General features: G+C 44.0%; 1 protein-coding gene across 1 annotated transcript; it reads right to left on the reverse strand.

Moving 5' to 3' along the window:
• Nucleotides 1–495: 495 nt before the first annotated feature.
• Nucleotides 496–13,539, reverse strand: LOC117583540 (transcription factor Sox-8). Its single transcript, XM_034271896.1, has 3 exons — nucleotides 13,113–13,539; nucleotides 3,051–3,197; nucleotides 496–2,269 (listed from the first exon to the last, which is right to left on the reverse strand). Exons 1-3 carry the CDS (start codon nucleotides 13,310–13,312, stop codon nucleotides 904–906), a joined length of 1,713 nt encoding a protein of 570 aa, XP_034127787.1. The 5' UTR covers nucleotides 13,313–13,539; the 3' UTR covers nucleotides 496–903.
• Between the last annotated feature and the right edge of the window lie 1,353 nt (nucleotides 13,540–14,892).

Consider the following 14,892-nt stretch of genomic DNA (forward strand, 5'->3'; position numbering starts at 1 on the left):
TTTTGCAAATACTCGTTTTGGTAGGCGGGTGTTAATTTCGGTGGAATTTATTTTTCAATTTTACAGCGGTTACAGGTGTCGCTCACACGGCCATCGGAAGATGGATACACAAATGGAGATTGGAGATTTCCATAGAGATACACGTACAACAGAGTGTGGGAATATGCCACAGGCCACGCCCCGGCTGTGGGAGGGGTCTTTTTGCCCAAGGAAATATAACAGTTCTATTGGGAGTTTGTTTTCCAGAAAAATCCAGGCTATACCAGACTGACTAACAGATATTGATACTCCCTTGATTTGATCAGATTTGTAATTAAACGTTTTCTGTTTTCTTTGTCGAAAATGCTTTAAAACAGTTGAACTTACTTTTTTATTTTTCGTTTAAAATGTTGTTAAATTAAAAGTGCATGGCTTACACATAATCAATTATATTTTAATACAACTATTTCATATTTAATTGCTCATATTTTTCATTCATTTTCGTACACACTAAACTAAGTACTACATATACGTATTTTATTTAAATTTTTAGAGTTTGCTAAAACTATATTTATTTATTGTATTTCTGTCATTTAACTATGAATTCAAGCATCACTTTCGAGGTACATTTTATGAGCAATCGAAGTAATTTTCCTTTGGAATTGTCTCACTGTTTTCGCATTTCTTTTGTGAAAATAAATTCCCATCAGAATAGCATATTGATGAGGGGAATGGAATGCAGCCATAAAGGAAAATCGCAGCGATTAGCTTAAATTGCACAGGATCTTCCAAAAATACCCTCGAGCTCAACACACACACAGAAACACATTGCACAGACAATAAACCAATAAACGAAAGACATTCGAGTGACCCATAAAGAGGGGAAGCTCCAGCGCAGGACAACAAATGTGCAAATGAAGTATCTTAGGGATTGACATAAGTGTAAGTGCCCCAAAGATGATGCTGCGATGGATTCTGGTGCTGGTGTTGGTGCTGATGCTGCTGCTGCTGCTCCTGCTGCTGTTGATTTAGCTGGGGATGCGAATGGGATTGCAATTCCTGCTGCGTTTCAGGCGCACTGAGAGCAGTGGGATGTGTGTGTGGATGCGGATTGGTGAGTGGAGTGGCCCCAGAAACATATGTTGCATGGTGGGGGCCAAAGTTCGTGCTCTGACTCTGGGCGGGGGGGTAGCCCAACTGTTCATAGTAGGCCGCACACTCGACGACCGCCTGGGAGCTGGCACTGGCACTGGAGCAGGCCGAGGAGAGCGAGGCGGAGGAGTTCAAAGGCGGCGAGTGATGGTGCGCCATGGGCAGCATTTGATCCATGAGATACTGGTCAATTTCCTTGGGATCGATGTCAGTGGCTGACTTGTAATTTAAGGCTCCACTGGCCTGTGACGCGCTGACGCTCGTTGGGGCCTGTGGATGCGAATGGGGCTGATGCTGATGCTGCTCTTGCTGCTGCTCTTGGAAATCGCCAACTCCAAGGCCCACTCCTCCTCCTCCTTCAGCGGCAGTGTAAGAGTAGCCGGAATAATTTACCCCTCGACCATTGCCCGCATAGCTTGCATAGCCGTTGATGTTCTCTAGAAAGTCCATCTCAGGGCCCCCCTGCGTCTGCTGCTGCTGCTGCTGGCTGTAGTTGACGTCGCCCAGGGCTATGTACTCACGGCCAGCATCCAACAGCACTCCGTAATCCGTATTTCCTCCATTACTGCTCGGCTCGCTGAGCTGCCGGAGCAGCAGGCTGGAGCTGTTCAAGGAGACTCCTCCTACGGTGGGCTTCACGGAGGACCCACTGTACGGCGTGGCCGGTGGTGTCAGGGAGGAAGGGGAGCTGGCCGTGGAGCAGGGCGAATCCAGGCCTGGTTCGCTGTTCAGGCTAAGGCCCTGCTCCATGAGGCTGGCGGCGCAGGCACTGTTAAGGGACTTCATGAATGCCTCATTACTGAAAACATCCGAGGTGGAGGCGGAGGTTGAGGTAGAACTGGAGCTGGACCCCGCTGTGGAGCACAGATTGGATCCGTTAACCTTCGAAGCACGCCTCTGGCCGTTGGTTGAGACCCCCGAATTGGAGCTCCTCTGCTGCCTGCCACCGGCGGAAATCGTGGAAGGGTTGGCCGCTGTGGCTGCTGTGGGGGCTATGCCCTCTCCCTGCTGCTGAGGCATGACCCTTGCCTTCTTGCGGCGCGGCTGGTACTTGTAGTCGGGATGCTCCTGCTTGTGCGTCATGCGCAGCTTCTCGGCGAATTCCATAAACGGCTTCTTATCGCTATCCTTCAGATTTCTGCGAATCAGAAAGGGAAATAGTCTGTGTCAGCGGCAGTCAATTTTGAATTATTTATTGGTGGACAAATTGGTCCAGTCCCGCATTCCCAATTAGCCGAGGCGGATGCTTATGCTTTGCCCCACCCTTATCGGCCAGCGGCAGATTCAACTTCTTATCGCCTGTGTCGCCCCGCGCACTGAACTGTGAAATTTTAATTTCGAACCGAACAATATTTTATTACAAACAATGTGTGTGGAAGCGACGCCGCTGTGGCGCAGATTGGGTCAATCTCTTTGGCCTGACAGTTCTGAATTAATGCAGCGATGAATGAAAGATGTGGAGAGCCACAGTAGAACTAGCTTTAAATTGCGATAAAGTTGGGCCACAGGAAGCAGTGTGTTTGCGGTGAGGTAAGGTATCGCTTGAGCTTGTCTAATTTTAGTTTTCAGAACATTCAGCAGCCTGCCAGCCATGGAGAACTGTCTGCTAATGCAATTCCCTCTCTCGGGAGCGCCCTTAACCAACCTGAAAGAAGATTTCCCTCAACTATTCTATGCCATCCTTTTATTTCCCCTACAAGTTGCATCTTTGGCCGCCACTCGGAGAGACGACAAGTGGAGCTTATAAAAGACACTTTCCAAGTGGTTCATGCCCCAACGTTTACGCTGTCAGAGACGTGCAGCAACCCCGTGGTGCACTCTCCCTCTTTCTATGTCTCTAGCTCTGCGTTCCGACTCGAGTGGTCGTGGTCGTGGTCGTGCTCCCACTACTATCCCCGCAAGGGGGTATATGTACTTACTTCCACAACTTGCCCAGCGATTTGCTCAGCTCGGAATTCTGCAGATGCGGATACTGCTTGGACATGACGCGACGAGCTGCCTGGGCCCAGACCATGAACGCATTCATCGGACGTTTGATGTGCTCCTTCTTGCGATCCGTGGGCGCCCTGGAAGAGTTTGAAAAGAATCAGAAATCTGTTTTGCGGGGGGAAATTCAGGGGAAATTTCCAGCGGCTGCCCAAGTGCGCAGTGACTTGCTGGTCAGGAAAATAAGTTTTTCATTAATTGCAAAAAGAACGTCCACGAAGGAACATTTTTCCAGGACAACAACGAATAATGTCAAACTGCAAATTGCAATTAAAACTTTTACTTGCCCATGGGCTAGGCAAAAAGAGAGCGCATAGAATTGGGCTAAAAAGAGAGAGATAGATGAGAGAGAGAGAGTAGAGAAATAGAAGTAGAAGTAGACGAAATAGAGTGAAACGTGAGGCAACAAGGCCACAGGGGCCGTAAAAGTTCAAAATTGCATTCAAAATATAGTTTCGCTTTTGCGATTGAGGAGGAATGTGCAGCGCAGCGGGAAGTGGCAGTGAAGTGAAAACAAAAGCAATCACGAAAATCCGGAAAAATCATCAAAAATCATTGTATTGAAGAGAAGTAGAGAGAGTGAGAGAGAGAGAGAGAAAGAAGACTTTAAACAAGTTGAAAGTTTGGTTTGAATATCGATTTTAGCATTCTAATTGGTCTAAATTTAATTTGAATTGTTTGAGTATCTGCCCAAAGGCTTGACACTCCACCAAGGGGTAGACATATCTACATACATATAACAAGAGGGGAAAGGCAATTGTCGACTTTAAAATACTTATTAGTAGGATGTTTATCTGCTAAAAATATGTAGGAAACAGACAGGAAGAGCACTACTATTTTGCTGAACTTCTGTTCTCAATACTAGCACAAAGGATATTTATTCTGACTCCCTAAATGTAATAAAAATATAATAAATGAATATTCGTTTCATCTTCCTCCTGTTTTCTAGGCCTCATTCTAATTTCTTATTTCCTTTTGCACAACAAAACGATCCGAGCTCATTCAAATAAAACTGACGAGGCGTATGATAAGTTCTTGGCCACAATGCCATACATAACAATACACACATCCAATGTATTTCCATACCCGAAGCATATACGCCCCCTATCGTTCTCTCCATCACACACACAGGAGAACGAGTATGTATTCCCTCTCTCACATTGTCTTTATCCTCAAGTATAGATTCATTTTTATTTAGCATGTTGTAGCACCAAAGACTACAACAATGAACGCACAGATTCAATCAAAGAGATAGGCGTGCCTGGCGGGGCGGGGTTTGGGCTGGATTGTCAGGCCGTACATAGTACTATGCCGGAGATGTGCCTCCTTTGGAGCCATCTACTACTAGAGAGCCATATATGTATGTACATATATTGAATTATTTATCCTAAGTCAACATGATCAGGGCAACAGATTTGTTAGGTAAATCTTTCAATTTAGTTGGCAGTGTGTGTGTGTCTCTCTATGTGGGGGAGTGCTAATGCCCACTCCCTGTGGCAGTTTATTTGATATGCCTCACTGCACCCAATGCCAGGCCACAAAAAACTCAGCTCAGCACAAAAAAAAAATAACAAAAAAAATAGAAGACAGACACCGTTTTCAATCAAAGCGAATCAATAAACAGGTGTTCTCAGGTGTTTTTTTTCCAAATCTCTGCACTCAAATCGAAGCAAATAAATCACAAAGTGTTGAACATAAATATAAATCCACACGCATGCAAAAAGATATGTCTGAAATATGCTCCATTCACCATTTACTTTTATGCAACATGCAGCATGATTTTTGTGTCCTTGAAAATCATTCACTGAGAGATTTCTGCAAAGTGTTTCGTCAGATATGCAAATGTAGGTCTGTGTGTAAAGTATTTGTAAGAGACTCCTGAGGGGTTATGGTCTGTTAAACACTCTTCAAAGAATCCTAAGCTCAAAAGCGTTTGGCTTTAAGAAAACAGTTTCAACGAGCGATGATCATTGAAATGGAATTGATTGAAAGTTAATAGAAAAAGGTTGAAACTTATCTTCACACTGACTGGACGGCTTTTTGGAATACGCTTTTTAATATACAAAATCTATCCAAAAATAAATAAATCTGTTGTTTGGCTGCTTTTAAATGCTATCATTATTAAAAAATTAATAATCAATTAACTTGCTACAAGTGAAGGGTTTAATTTAGAGTAGAACTCAGTTCCATTTGTTCCATTAGTGCCGTAAGATGTGCTTTGGACTGAATAATCTAGTTCAGCTCGATGTGTTGCTGTATTTGGTCTTGGGAGTAAGTTGCAACCTACATCCTTAATACAGAGTAAACCCAGTGTAATGATGTAAATTTCAAGATAACTTCCAAGTTTGAGTTCACAAACATCAAATGCAGTTCATTGGATGAGGATTTCAGTGGAGATGATCGGAGTAAAAAAGTAAAAGAATACGTATATGCTGAATTTGGCTAATCTTTGAATTTATTCGAGTATTTAGCAGGATCTTGTGACCAGGCTTACTGGCGACTTTGTAAATCACCAATTAACTAAAATATTGGACTTTCCGGAGGGTGACTATCTGATGGAAACCAATTGGATGACTTATGGCGTTAACCGAGCTCTGGTGCAAATCTATGGCACACTTTCGTGATTTTATCTGATATTGTGAGAGTATTTTTAGCATGAGATCATACATTTTAATGCACCTATCCGATTGTGAAAATCAATGAAACGAAATTATTTTTATTACATTCACATAATAATTGATATATTCTTATATCTGGGTTTATACTTTGTGAGGTTCAACGCAAATTTACTTTAAAAGTAGGATCCAAAGAATATTTAAGCAATGAATGAATCCTTTAGCTGTCGTTTCAGCTATTCTTTTTCTCTTTTCTAGGTGCAAAGCTCTTCTAAGACTCTCTGCATTTTTAAAGACCTGTTTTCCGCCTGGTCTTAATTATGGTCTTAATCTTAAGCCCAAGCTTATTAAGCGATTAAAAGTGCGCTCAGTTACCAGGCTTGGGGTGGGTTGTCGGCCCGAGGCTCTGCTTATCTGCCTTTGGTATCGTCGGCGTCGTGATCCCATCTCCTCCTTCAAATCGCCATTGTATATGTGTTTGTTTGTGGATGCAACTCTCACGCTTGACAGCACGCTAATCAGAATCAAGTGATGTTCGTTTAGCTGTACTGGGAGATGTGGCAGTGCCTCCTCCTCCTACCACCAAACTGCAGCAGCCTCATGAGGAATGGCAGCATACCCCACAGGCACTTGGCAACTCAAGCACGTCTTCATTATTATACCCTCACAAAACAGAGTCTTGCGACTCTGATAAGTTATTTGCAAGGCACAAATCACAGCTATAATAAACCAAAAGCCAATCGAGTGTATTCCAAGCTTCGTCTTTAAAGAGAAGGCTCTTCCTTTCCCATTTTCTCCCCCTGTTGTTGCATTTTGAGATGCGCAAATCTCATTAAGTGATATCTTCAAGTGGCCATTGGCTTGCGAGCAAAATATGAGAAATGAGCAAAGACCGCTAAGAATTTTGTTTCGTTTTCGCTTGCACTACGAATATTTTTTTTCTTTTTTTTTGCATATGCCAGAGATACGAGTACTTTGTTGGCTTTTGTGGCGCATCTCTTTATCAGCCGTGCCATGGACCATTAGTGCGTTTTGTTATTAAAGTTTCGAATAAGTAAAGGCCTGGGGGGAATACCCGCAGTAGTGTCCAAATATTTACAGCTTTAACAGAGCTCCACGAAAATTTCCATGCCCATTTTCATTTAATTTTCGTTTCCAATTTGTAAGCGCATGTCAATGTGAGGACAAATGCGCCTAATTAGCGTCAGAGGCGAGAGTGGTGGAGTGCTGGAGGTGGAGATGTCTCAGCGATTTTCACAAGTTCACAAATATGAAATGTATCTAACAGATACAGTGAGTGTAAACAAATTGCAGCCGCCAAGCAGCAGCAGCGGCAGCTTGTTTGCTTAGGCAGCAGGCGGGCAGGCCCCACATTTTCCCACGCACTTCGTGTCGCGTTTCGTAGCGGCCGAACGTTTCTTCTTTTACGACACTTTTGTCAAACACAAATTTGAGGCACATTGAAATGCATCCAACGGATGCAGTTGCCCAGAGACAAACTGCCTGCTGGCTGTTTGCTTTGCGGTCTTGCTTCACAAAAAGTTAGTCCGAAAAGGTGGTCAAACATTGGGGGCTGAGCCAGAGAGACGGAGAGTTAGAGTCAGAGTCCCCGAGATAAGCTGATAAGGGTGCTACCGTGAGAGTTGCATCCGAGTTTGTTCAGCTTTTGTGTGGCTGTTTGTCGAGTGGAAATGAGTCCGCATTGGCATTGACTTTGAAACAGTTCTGGGAAGCAGATAATCATCTGGGTTTTGGCTTGGGTTAGGTTAGGGATTCTGACTGGAGGGCAGAAGAAAAAGGAAACCCTTCAGAGCCTAGTTTTCTTTTAAGCTTTCTCTTTCCATTTAAGCCGACTCTTGGCCCACTTCATCCAGGGACCATTTTCTGTTATCATTTCATTTGGCGCTGCCTCTGCCTCTGCCGCCTCTGCCACTTCTCCTCGTTTTTTTTCAATTTCCAAGTCAATTTATTTTTACAGCGCCTGTGACGCACTTGAACGAAGTGCCAAGGAGAGTGGGAGCCGAAAAAGGACACCCAATGACCGCCTGGGTACTGGTAGGAATACGATGGGAGTATCTGAATAGGCGTGAACGTTGCCACATGGCTGGCATGGGTTGCTTTGGGGCGTATGTACGTCGAGCAGGCAATAAAGAGCGACAGTTTAAGTGCCAGTGGAGACCGTGCCGTGGAGACCCCCCACGGAAAGTACAGAATGCTGCATCGTTCCGTTGTTGTTTTTCCTGTTTTGTGGATATGCGGGTGGATGAGTGCATGGGTGGAAGGACGCATCATTGGGCCAACTATCCGTACAATCAATGCTATATGGGATGTCATGTCACATCGCTAACAATCACACTATGCAACAAAGGATTCTGCAAATCAATTTTAATATTTATTGAATGCTAAATGACGATTTTTGCTCACATTTCCATGTATCCAATGGGTTATTTCATGCTAAAAGTAACAATCAAATATCTATCTCAAATCGTTTGCACGTGGAAATACATTTGAATGATTCACAGAAATGCAAATGAAATTCATGGAATATTTCCTTGTTATCATCAAGCATCAACATGAAGTCTAGTGCAATAGACAGAGCTGAGCGCTTTTCCGAATCTCACAGAATGTGGGAAATTCGCCACACCTATTTGCCTCTGGTGATTTTCCGTGCAACCGTCGAGAAGCACTGCTGAAAATGGATATCCGGTTAGTCGGCATCCGAGGCATCCATAATCTCTTGGGTGTTTCTGCCCACGAAACTCCAGCCAGGCCACAGGATTCCCAGCACCATCGATAGGGGCCGAGAGAGAGAGAGAGAGAGAGAGAGAGAGAGAGGACATCAATCCCTGAACTGTTGAACCCTTTTTGAAATGGCATATCGAACGGATTTGTTGGTAGATGTACTTGTGCTAAAGGCTTATGACCGGATCAGACATGCGTTCAATTTTATGCGAAAATTTTGTTTAATATTTTGCAAAACACTCACAGAGCACGGGAACACATAGCTGTGAAGAAGTGTGGATACCCTTAAAGGTATATGGGAAAATATTGATTAGAGAAATGAAAGCAATTCGTAGAGCAAGAGACTTTCGTTGTTTGGTAGCTAAAGCATCAAGTTATTACAAAGTTATCAAATTACATTTAAAATTTACAATCAGCAACAATTGTGTAATTCCCAGAACCTCTTGGGTTGTGTTTCCCTTTTCTGAATGCTTCTCGATGCAGAACAAAAATTATAAACACACTCTGCAGCTCATCAATTTGATGTTCCACTTCATTTTCGTCACCTAAGCTGCCAGCTTTCTCGTTTTGGTCCCCAAACAGTTTCAGGATTTATGCGAGAAGTCCCCTGCAGACTTATGCACGAGTCCTTCAATCCCAACTGGCTTTTATTCACATCGCACATCGTGAAAGGTTCGCGGTGACTCATTCGGTTGGCGGGGTAACTTTTCGGTCATTGTCGCGTTCACCTGGTCATAAAATCGTCTCCCCTCCACTTACTAGGGGGACACGCTACAAAATGACAAACAAAAAACATCAGGGGGAAATGCTTCACCAAGTTGAATGGTATTCGAAAGGGAGAAGGTCCTGCAGATTCCTGCAGCGAACAAAATGGCAGCCCCAAAGTATGTTAAACTAGGAGGCTTCGTCGTCTGGATGCTGAAAACTTTTTGGCTGGCATTTGTGGTTATGGCCACCGCAGCGACATCGACACGGACCCACCGTGCCACAGCTACAGCAGCTACAACAACAGCAGCTACAACAACCACAGCAACAGCAACAGCACCACCAGCAACAGCAGCAACAAAATCAATATTTGTCTTGTAAGCCGCACGTGTATCTCAGTTCGTTGCTGCCACTGCAGCACAAACTTTTGCCGCTCGGTCACCAGGAGGTAGCATATCTATCTATGGGTTGGGTATGTAAAGGAGGTCTTTGGGAAGGCATAAACATAGGAAAGGGATAGGAGAAGGACAGTAGGAGGTAGAGCAGCAACAGCCAGGAACAAATCTGTCGTTCATATCAGCTTCAACACAGTGGATCAAAATCGATTTGAAACGGAGTTAATGTCCAGGGATCATTACTTTCAAAGCTGAGAGATGAGAGTGCCATCTCTTGGTTTTATGTTCGTTGTTCCACTGTACCCCAACATCCTTTGGTTCTCCCACTATTAACCGCACTGATGGGGGTCACGTGGTTAGACCCTCTGCTCTACTCTCTGCCCCCCCACATGGGGTGTATGGGAGTGTTGGTTTAGGCTGGCCGAGATGACTTGTTGGGGCGCATGTAAATTGACTCGTCGCCACATAACCGAGAAAGAACACCACCCTGGAAATAACTATGTAGGGCTTCTCGGTGATATCAGAGATGGGGATGGGGTCGGAGCTGGGGCTGGGCACCCCACCTGGTCGTGGGGTGTGATAACACCTCGGGCCGGACACCCAGATAAGCAATAAAATATTTATAACGTCGCCAAAGTCCTACACGGAGACGCGGTTCCTCCTGCGCCATATCTTATCGTCGAGCAAATAGAGAACGGCGCATAAGACTCCAAAGCTGTTGGCAGGAAGGGGCTGGCTGCTCCAACATGGCTGCAACATGCGGCAACCCTCGGGAAAGTATGGGGTGACAAATGATTATTTAATAACAAACCCTCCTATAACTACATATCTCTGTAAGTACGCGTATCTATAGGTATGTGCGGTATGACCGTTCAAGTGGCTGCTTGGCATTTTTGTATTCCTATTTTTATTGGGACTCGTTCCCGAAAGTGATTCACTCGAAATTCATTTAACTAAATCAAACAGAAACATAAATTCTGATACGACTCTTGCGGTTACGCCACCCCACAGAGTGGGGGCCCATAAAAAATTAGCAAAAAGAAACCACATTTTCAGCCTTAGGCGACACTTGCTATGCGCTTCATTCGGGGAACTTGGTTGATGGATTGATGCAGACCACTAGAGAAAATGAGAGAAAGACAGAGGAATTTCTTCTAATGTTAAGTGGAATGTTGGTGTGCCACACCCACATAAAATTGATGAGATTTAAGATGGAAACGCGGAATGATAAAGAGCTAAAATGTGCTACGAAAATGGTGGACTAAAATCCATCAAAAATAAATTTAAATATTTCTGCAATTTCTACAACGGGTTCTATAATCTCTGCTTTATTCTTAGCGACTACTTTATGGCGCCAGCATCAAGATTCATAAAATTTGGCTTTTATTATGCAAATGTTTCTACAACTTTGAAGAGAGTTCCGAGAAAAATGTACACTTAAACGGGAAGCTCTTTGATGAATGAGAATTTATTAATTTCTAAAAACAACAAACCCTCAAACACTCCCAACTTTACCACATCACTATGGTGTCCGCACACCTATAAGGTGTAATCGTCCTTTTTCCTTTTCAAAAGGAATTTTAAATCATTTTCATCTTTTATCTGCGATCTCGAAAGGGTGTAGCAATTAAATTCCTTCCATTTGCAGCATTCTTTAGAAATTACAAGAGTTAATCCAAATCCAGGTGACAAGGGGAATTCGGTTGGGAATTCGGTAAAGATTGTGAGGAGGAGGAGGAGGAGCAGGAGGGACATGACGATGTGCATTTAAGCGATTTTAAGTGGAAATAAACAAGGCTCATAAAGCGCAAGGTAAACAAGTTCTAGTGTGATTATGGGCTGGCAGAAGGGGGAAAAGGTGGTTGTCAGGGGTAGGAGTGGGGTGACGAACACAACTGTGAATAGATAGAGGCTAGGAAATGGCGCCCATATCCTTGTGCAAACACACACGTGCTCTTGACAGCGCTTTCTGCGCATTTTCCAATGAGGGGCCAGCTTCCACTTCTTCTGCCCCTCAGTGAAGAGTTGTAAGGGGAATACATGCTCGCCCCAAGGATGTTTGTCCCTGGCCATCAGAGTGCCGCCCCCCTATGGGGCGCTACGTCCCCGCTGCTTGATAAGAAACAGCAACACGAGAACAAAGAAGCGACGAGGCAACAACTGACAAACACAGACACGAAAGAGAGAGAACTGAACGCTGAAAGCCGTAGAATCAGATACCCTTGATGGAAAGGCTATTGTTATGAAGAGAAAGATATAATTGTAAAGCTTTTAAGGTTTGATTGGATGATCTTTGAAGCTTAAGAAGAGTATCTTTGGATGAATTGTGCAATTATCTTACATCAGTATCTAAAAAAACAGTAAAACTAATGAGCAGACAGCATTCTGTCGTTTACAGTGATACTCTCTAAAAGGGTATCTAAAAAAGACCAGTAGGAGGAAGCTTCCAGTCACACAAAATTTGCTAATTGCTGAACAAACACCAGAGGACGAAGACGTTGTTCTGTGGAGGAACTAACCAAGGATCACAGAGATCAGGCCGCTGTTTTGCTTGTGGCTTTCTCACGACCCGAGTCTCCAGAGTCTTCAGAGTCTAGTCATCTTTTGTCAAGTGTCAACGGCTAGCAGTCAGTCAGACTGTTCTGCTCCGTCTTCAGTTCCGTTCGGTTTGGTACAGTTGATTGGGTTTACGTTCTGTTTGTGGTTGGAGTATCGAAGAAGAGCCCCCCCATTCCCTTCCCATAACCATACCCGGCATCTTCATCTTGTTAGCAGTTAGCATCTTTCCGCTAAAAACATATTTATTCGCTTTTTATGCCTGAGTTGATTTGTCTCCGTCGTTTTCTTCAACATTTTCGAGCATCTTTCAACGCTGTCACACATTTATTGAAGCTTGTATTTCTGCATCGCATCTCTGTATCTTGTATCTTTTTCCTTTTCCTATTCCTATTATTTATGCCTTTGGCCAATTTGTTGCTTCCCTCACGCCACACAACACATTCATACATTTGTTGGTTTCTCTAATATGTGTGAATGTGTAAATTCATTTTATTTACATATGCCGACAGATTCCCCAATCGTTTCGTTCGCCTTTTCCCTACTGTTCCCAACTCTCTTTCTTTATTTGTTACTACCTCTCTTTCTTTGCGGTTCGCCAACGTTTGTTTATCCAGTTAAATAAAATACAACCCATACATATGCACATTTGTACGTGTTTGTCTCTAGAAATTGTGTTAATCAGCCACATCGTCGAAGGTAGGAGATTTACTTGTATGCCGAACGGTTAGTCATTCATGGGTTCTGCAAAAGTTACTCGGAGAAGGTTCATTGACGACTATTGAGATTGAGCTGTACCCAAGCCACAAAATCACAGACTTAAAGATGGAATGGAGGTGTCTCTGGCAAATGGACTTTCAGGACCATCATTTACTGGCCGAAATAACTTCTTTTATGAACTTATGAGCTCCATTTTAATATCCACCATTCTAATATCCATCTATGTATATCAGAATTGTCCTTTGTTTTTTCAATCACTTACTTGGCTGAGGCCTGTACCAGATTCCAATCGTAGCCCTCGAGGACCTTCATAACAGCGCTGGTGATGCGCTCATCTTCCTTGCGGCCGCCCTGTCCGGCGGCACGCTTCTGCTCAGCTTTCAACGCATAATTGGCCAGAACCAGGGTCTCCACGGGCTTGGCCCGATCCTTGGCGCCATTCGAGTCCGGACTTTCGCTCATCTTCGCCTCGAAACAAAATACTTCAGATCCCAGATTCAACCTCCGACGGCAAGTGGCGACATAAACTCATAAACACACTCCCGATCTTTCGCTGTTTTTTTGCTCTTTCACCCACACAGATCTTGAGACTCTCGGTACAGATCGGAACGAGGCAAGACGATACGAGACGATACTTTAGTACGAGACACGACGAGGCACCGCGGCTGACGAGCAAACTGCGACTGATCTTTGGGGTCTGGAGCTCGGCCCGAGTGGCGGTGGTGGCGGCCCCCAAGACGGGCTCGGCAAATGCCATCGGATCGCTCAGATAAGCTAAAGACGGTGGTTGGTTGGATCGTTAAATGGGTGGCGGGGAGGGGACAGCGAGGGACTGGACTGCCGCTGATGATACGCGGCGGGGGCGAACATAAAAATCGCGGTACGCGTGTAAACATTAACATGTTCATGTGAAATTAGGTGGCCCCGGAGCGGGATCGAAGATCGTGGGGATGGGTATCTGGATGGGGATGGAACTGGGACGTTCTGGGACTGAGGGGGATCGGTTAACGACTGTCGCACAGCGCAGAGCCGAGACACCTAAATCGAAATGGAAACAGAAACAGAAATTAGTAACACTTTACAGCCACATGTGGATTTATGACACCTCGACATCGGGTCGAGGGTGCACAGTCTGGGACCCACTCTCGGGATCGTTAGAGACCTGCCTGCCACTTGTTGCAGCTGTATTTTTCGGGGGTTGGGATATGGAACAAACTTGAATGGCCAGAAGGGTTGAGTGAATAACGATTGCTAATGAGGAGTCGATAGGATCATTAAGGATTTAAGGGTTAACACAAGTTAAGGGAATATCTTAATAATGGGTTGAAGATCGATTGGTTCCCAGGGGTTACTTTTGTGGGAAATGCTAGTTAAATAATTTGATAAGACTTCATTGCTAGAATATTTCTATCTAAATACGGGGAATGGTATTTGATAATGCAAAAGATAAATTCCGAGGAGACCTTAAGTGCGAGATTTGATACAAAAATGAAACCTGTAATCAGATTTCGCTTTATTTTTATTGTTGAAGTAGCTTAAACTTGAAAACTGTTGGAAAGAAGTTAAGAAGTTTTGTAAGAACAATATTTAATGAATGATCGGGATGAGGTGATCTGCTCAAATCCACTTTGCTCCGGTTTACGTTCGAAATGTATTCAAAAAACCAAGGCATATGGGAAAAACGTGCCTCACCCCTTCAAAGGAAAGACGAGAGACGAGAGCCTATTCATTTCACGATCGTAAAACCTCGAAGAAGTGTATTTTTGTTACGCTTTTGTTTACCAGCTGGTTTCAGCTGGAAATTATGGTAAGTATATCTGTATCTGCATCTATCAAATAACTTTTACCCGGCAGATATTTTTGTTGAGGGGGGATTTTTACAACTTTATAATTTTTACAACTCAATTAACTTTTTTTCAAACGCCGCCGATAGCTTCGATGCGAAGAGATCGAAACAAATCGAAGTAACAAAAAATTAAGCAATAAAAGAGAAAAATGCATAAACGGAATCATAAATACCTAGACCATGTCAGATACTCTCC

The sequence above is a fragment of the Drosophila guanche genome, unplaced genomic scaffold, assembly GCF_900245975.1.
Source record: "Drosophila guanche unplaced genomic scaffold, DGUA_6, whole genome shotgun sequence".
In the NCBI taxonomy this organism is placed as follows: domain Eukaryota; kingdom Metazoa; phylum Arthropoda; class Insecta; order Diptera; family Drosophilidae; genus Drosophila; species Drosophila guanche.

What these genes read in the sequence shown, in the direction of transcription:
- LOC117583540 (XM_034271896.1), bottom strand. Translation starts at nt 13,312, where the DNA reads ATGAGCGAAAGTCCGGACTCGAATGGCGCCAAGGATCGGGCCAAGCCC. An exon ending in CTGGTACAGGCCTCAGCCAA is followed by an intron (nt 3,198 to 13,112) that starts GTAAGTGATTGA and finishes AAACTCTTCCAG; the next exon opens with GGCGCCCACGGATCGCAAGA. An exon ending in TCGCTGGGCAAGTTGTGGAA is followed by an intron (nt 2,270 to 3,050) that starts GTAAGTACATAT and finishes TCTGATTCGCAG; the next exon opens with AAATCTGAAGGATAGCGATA.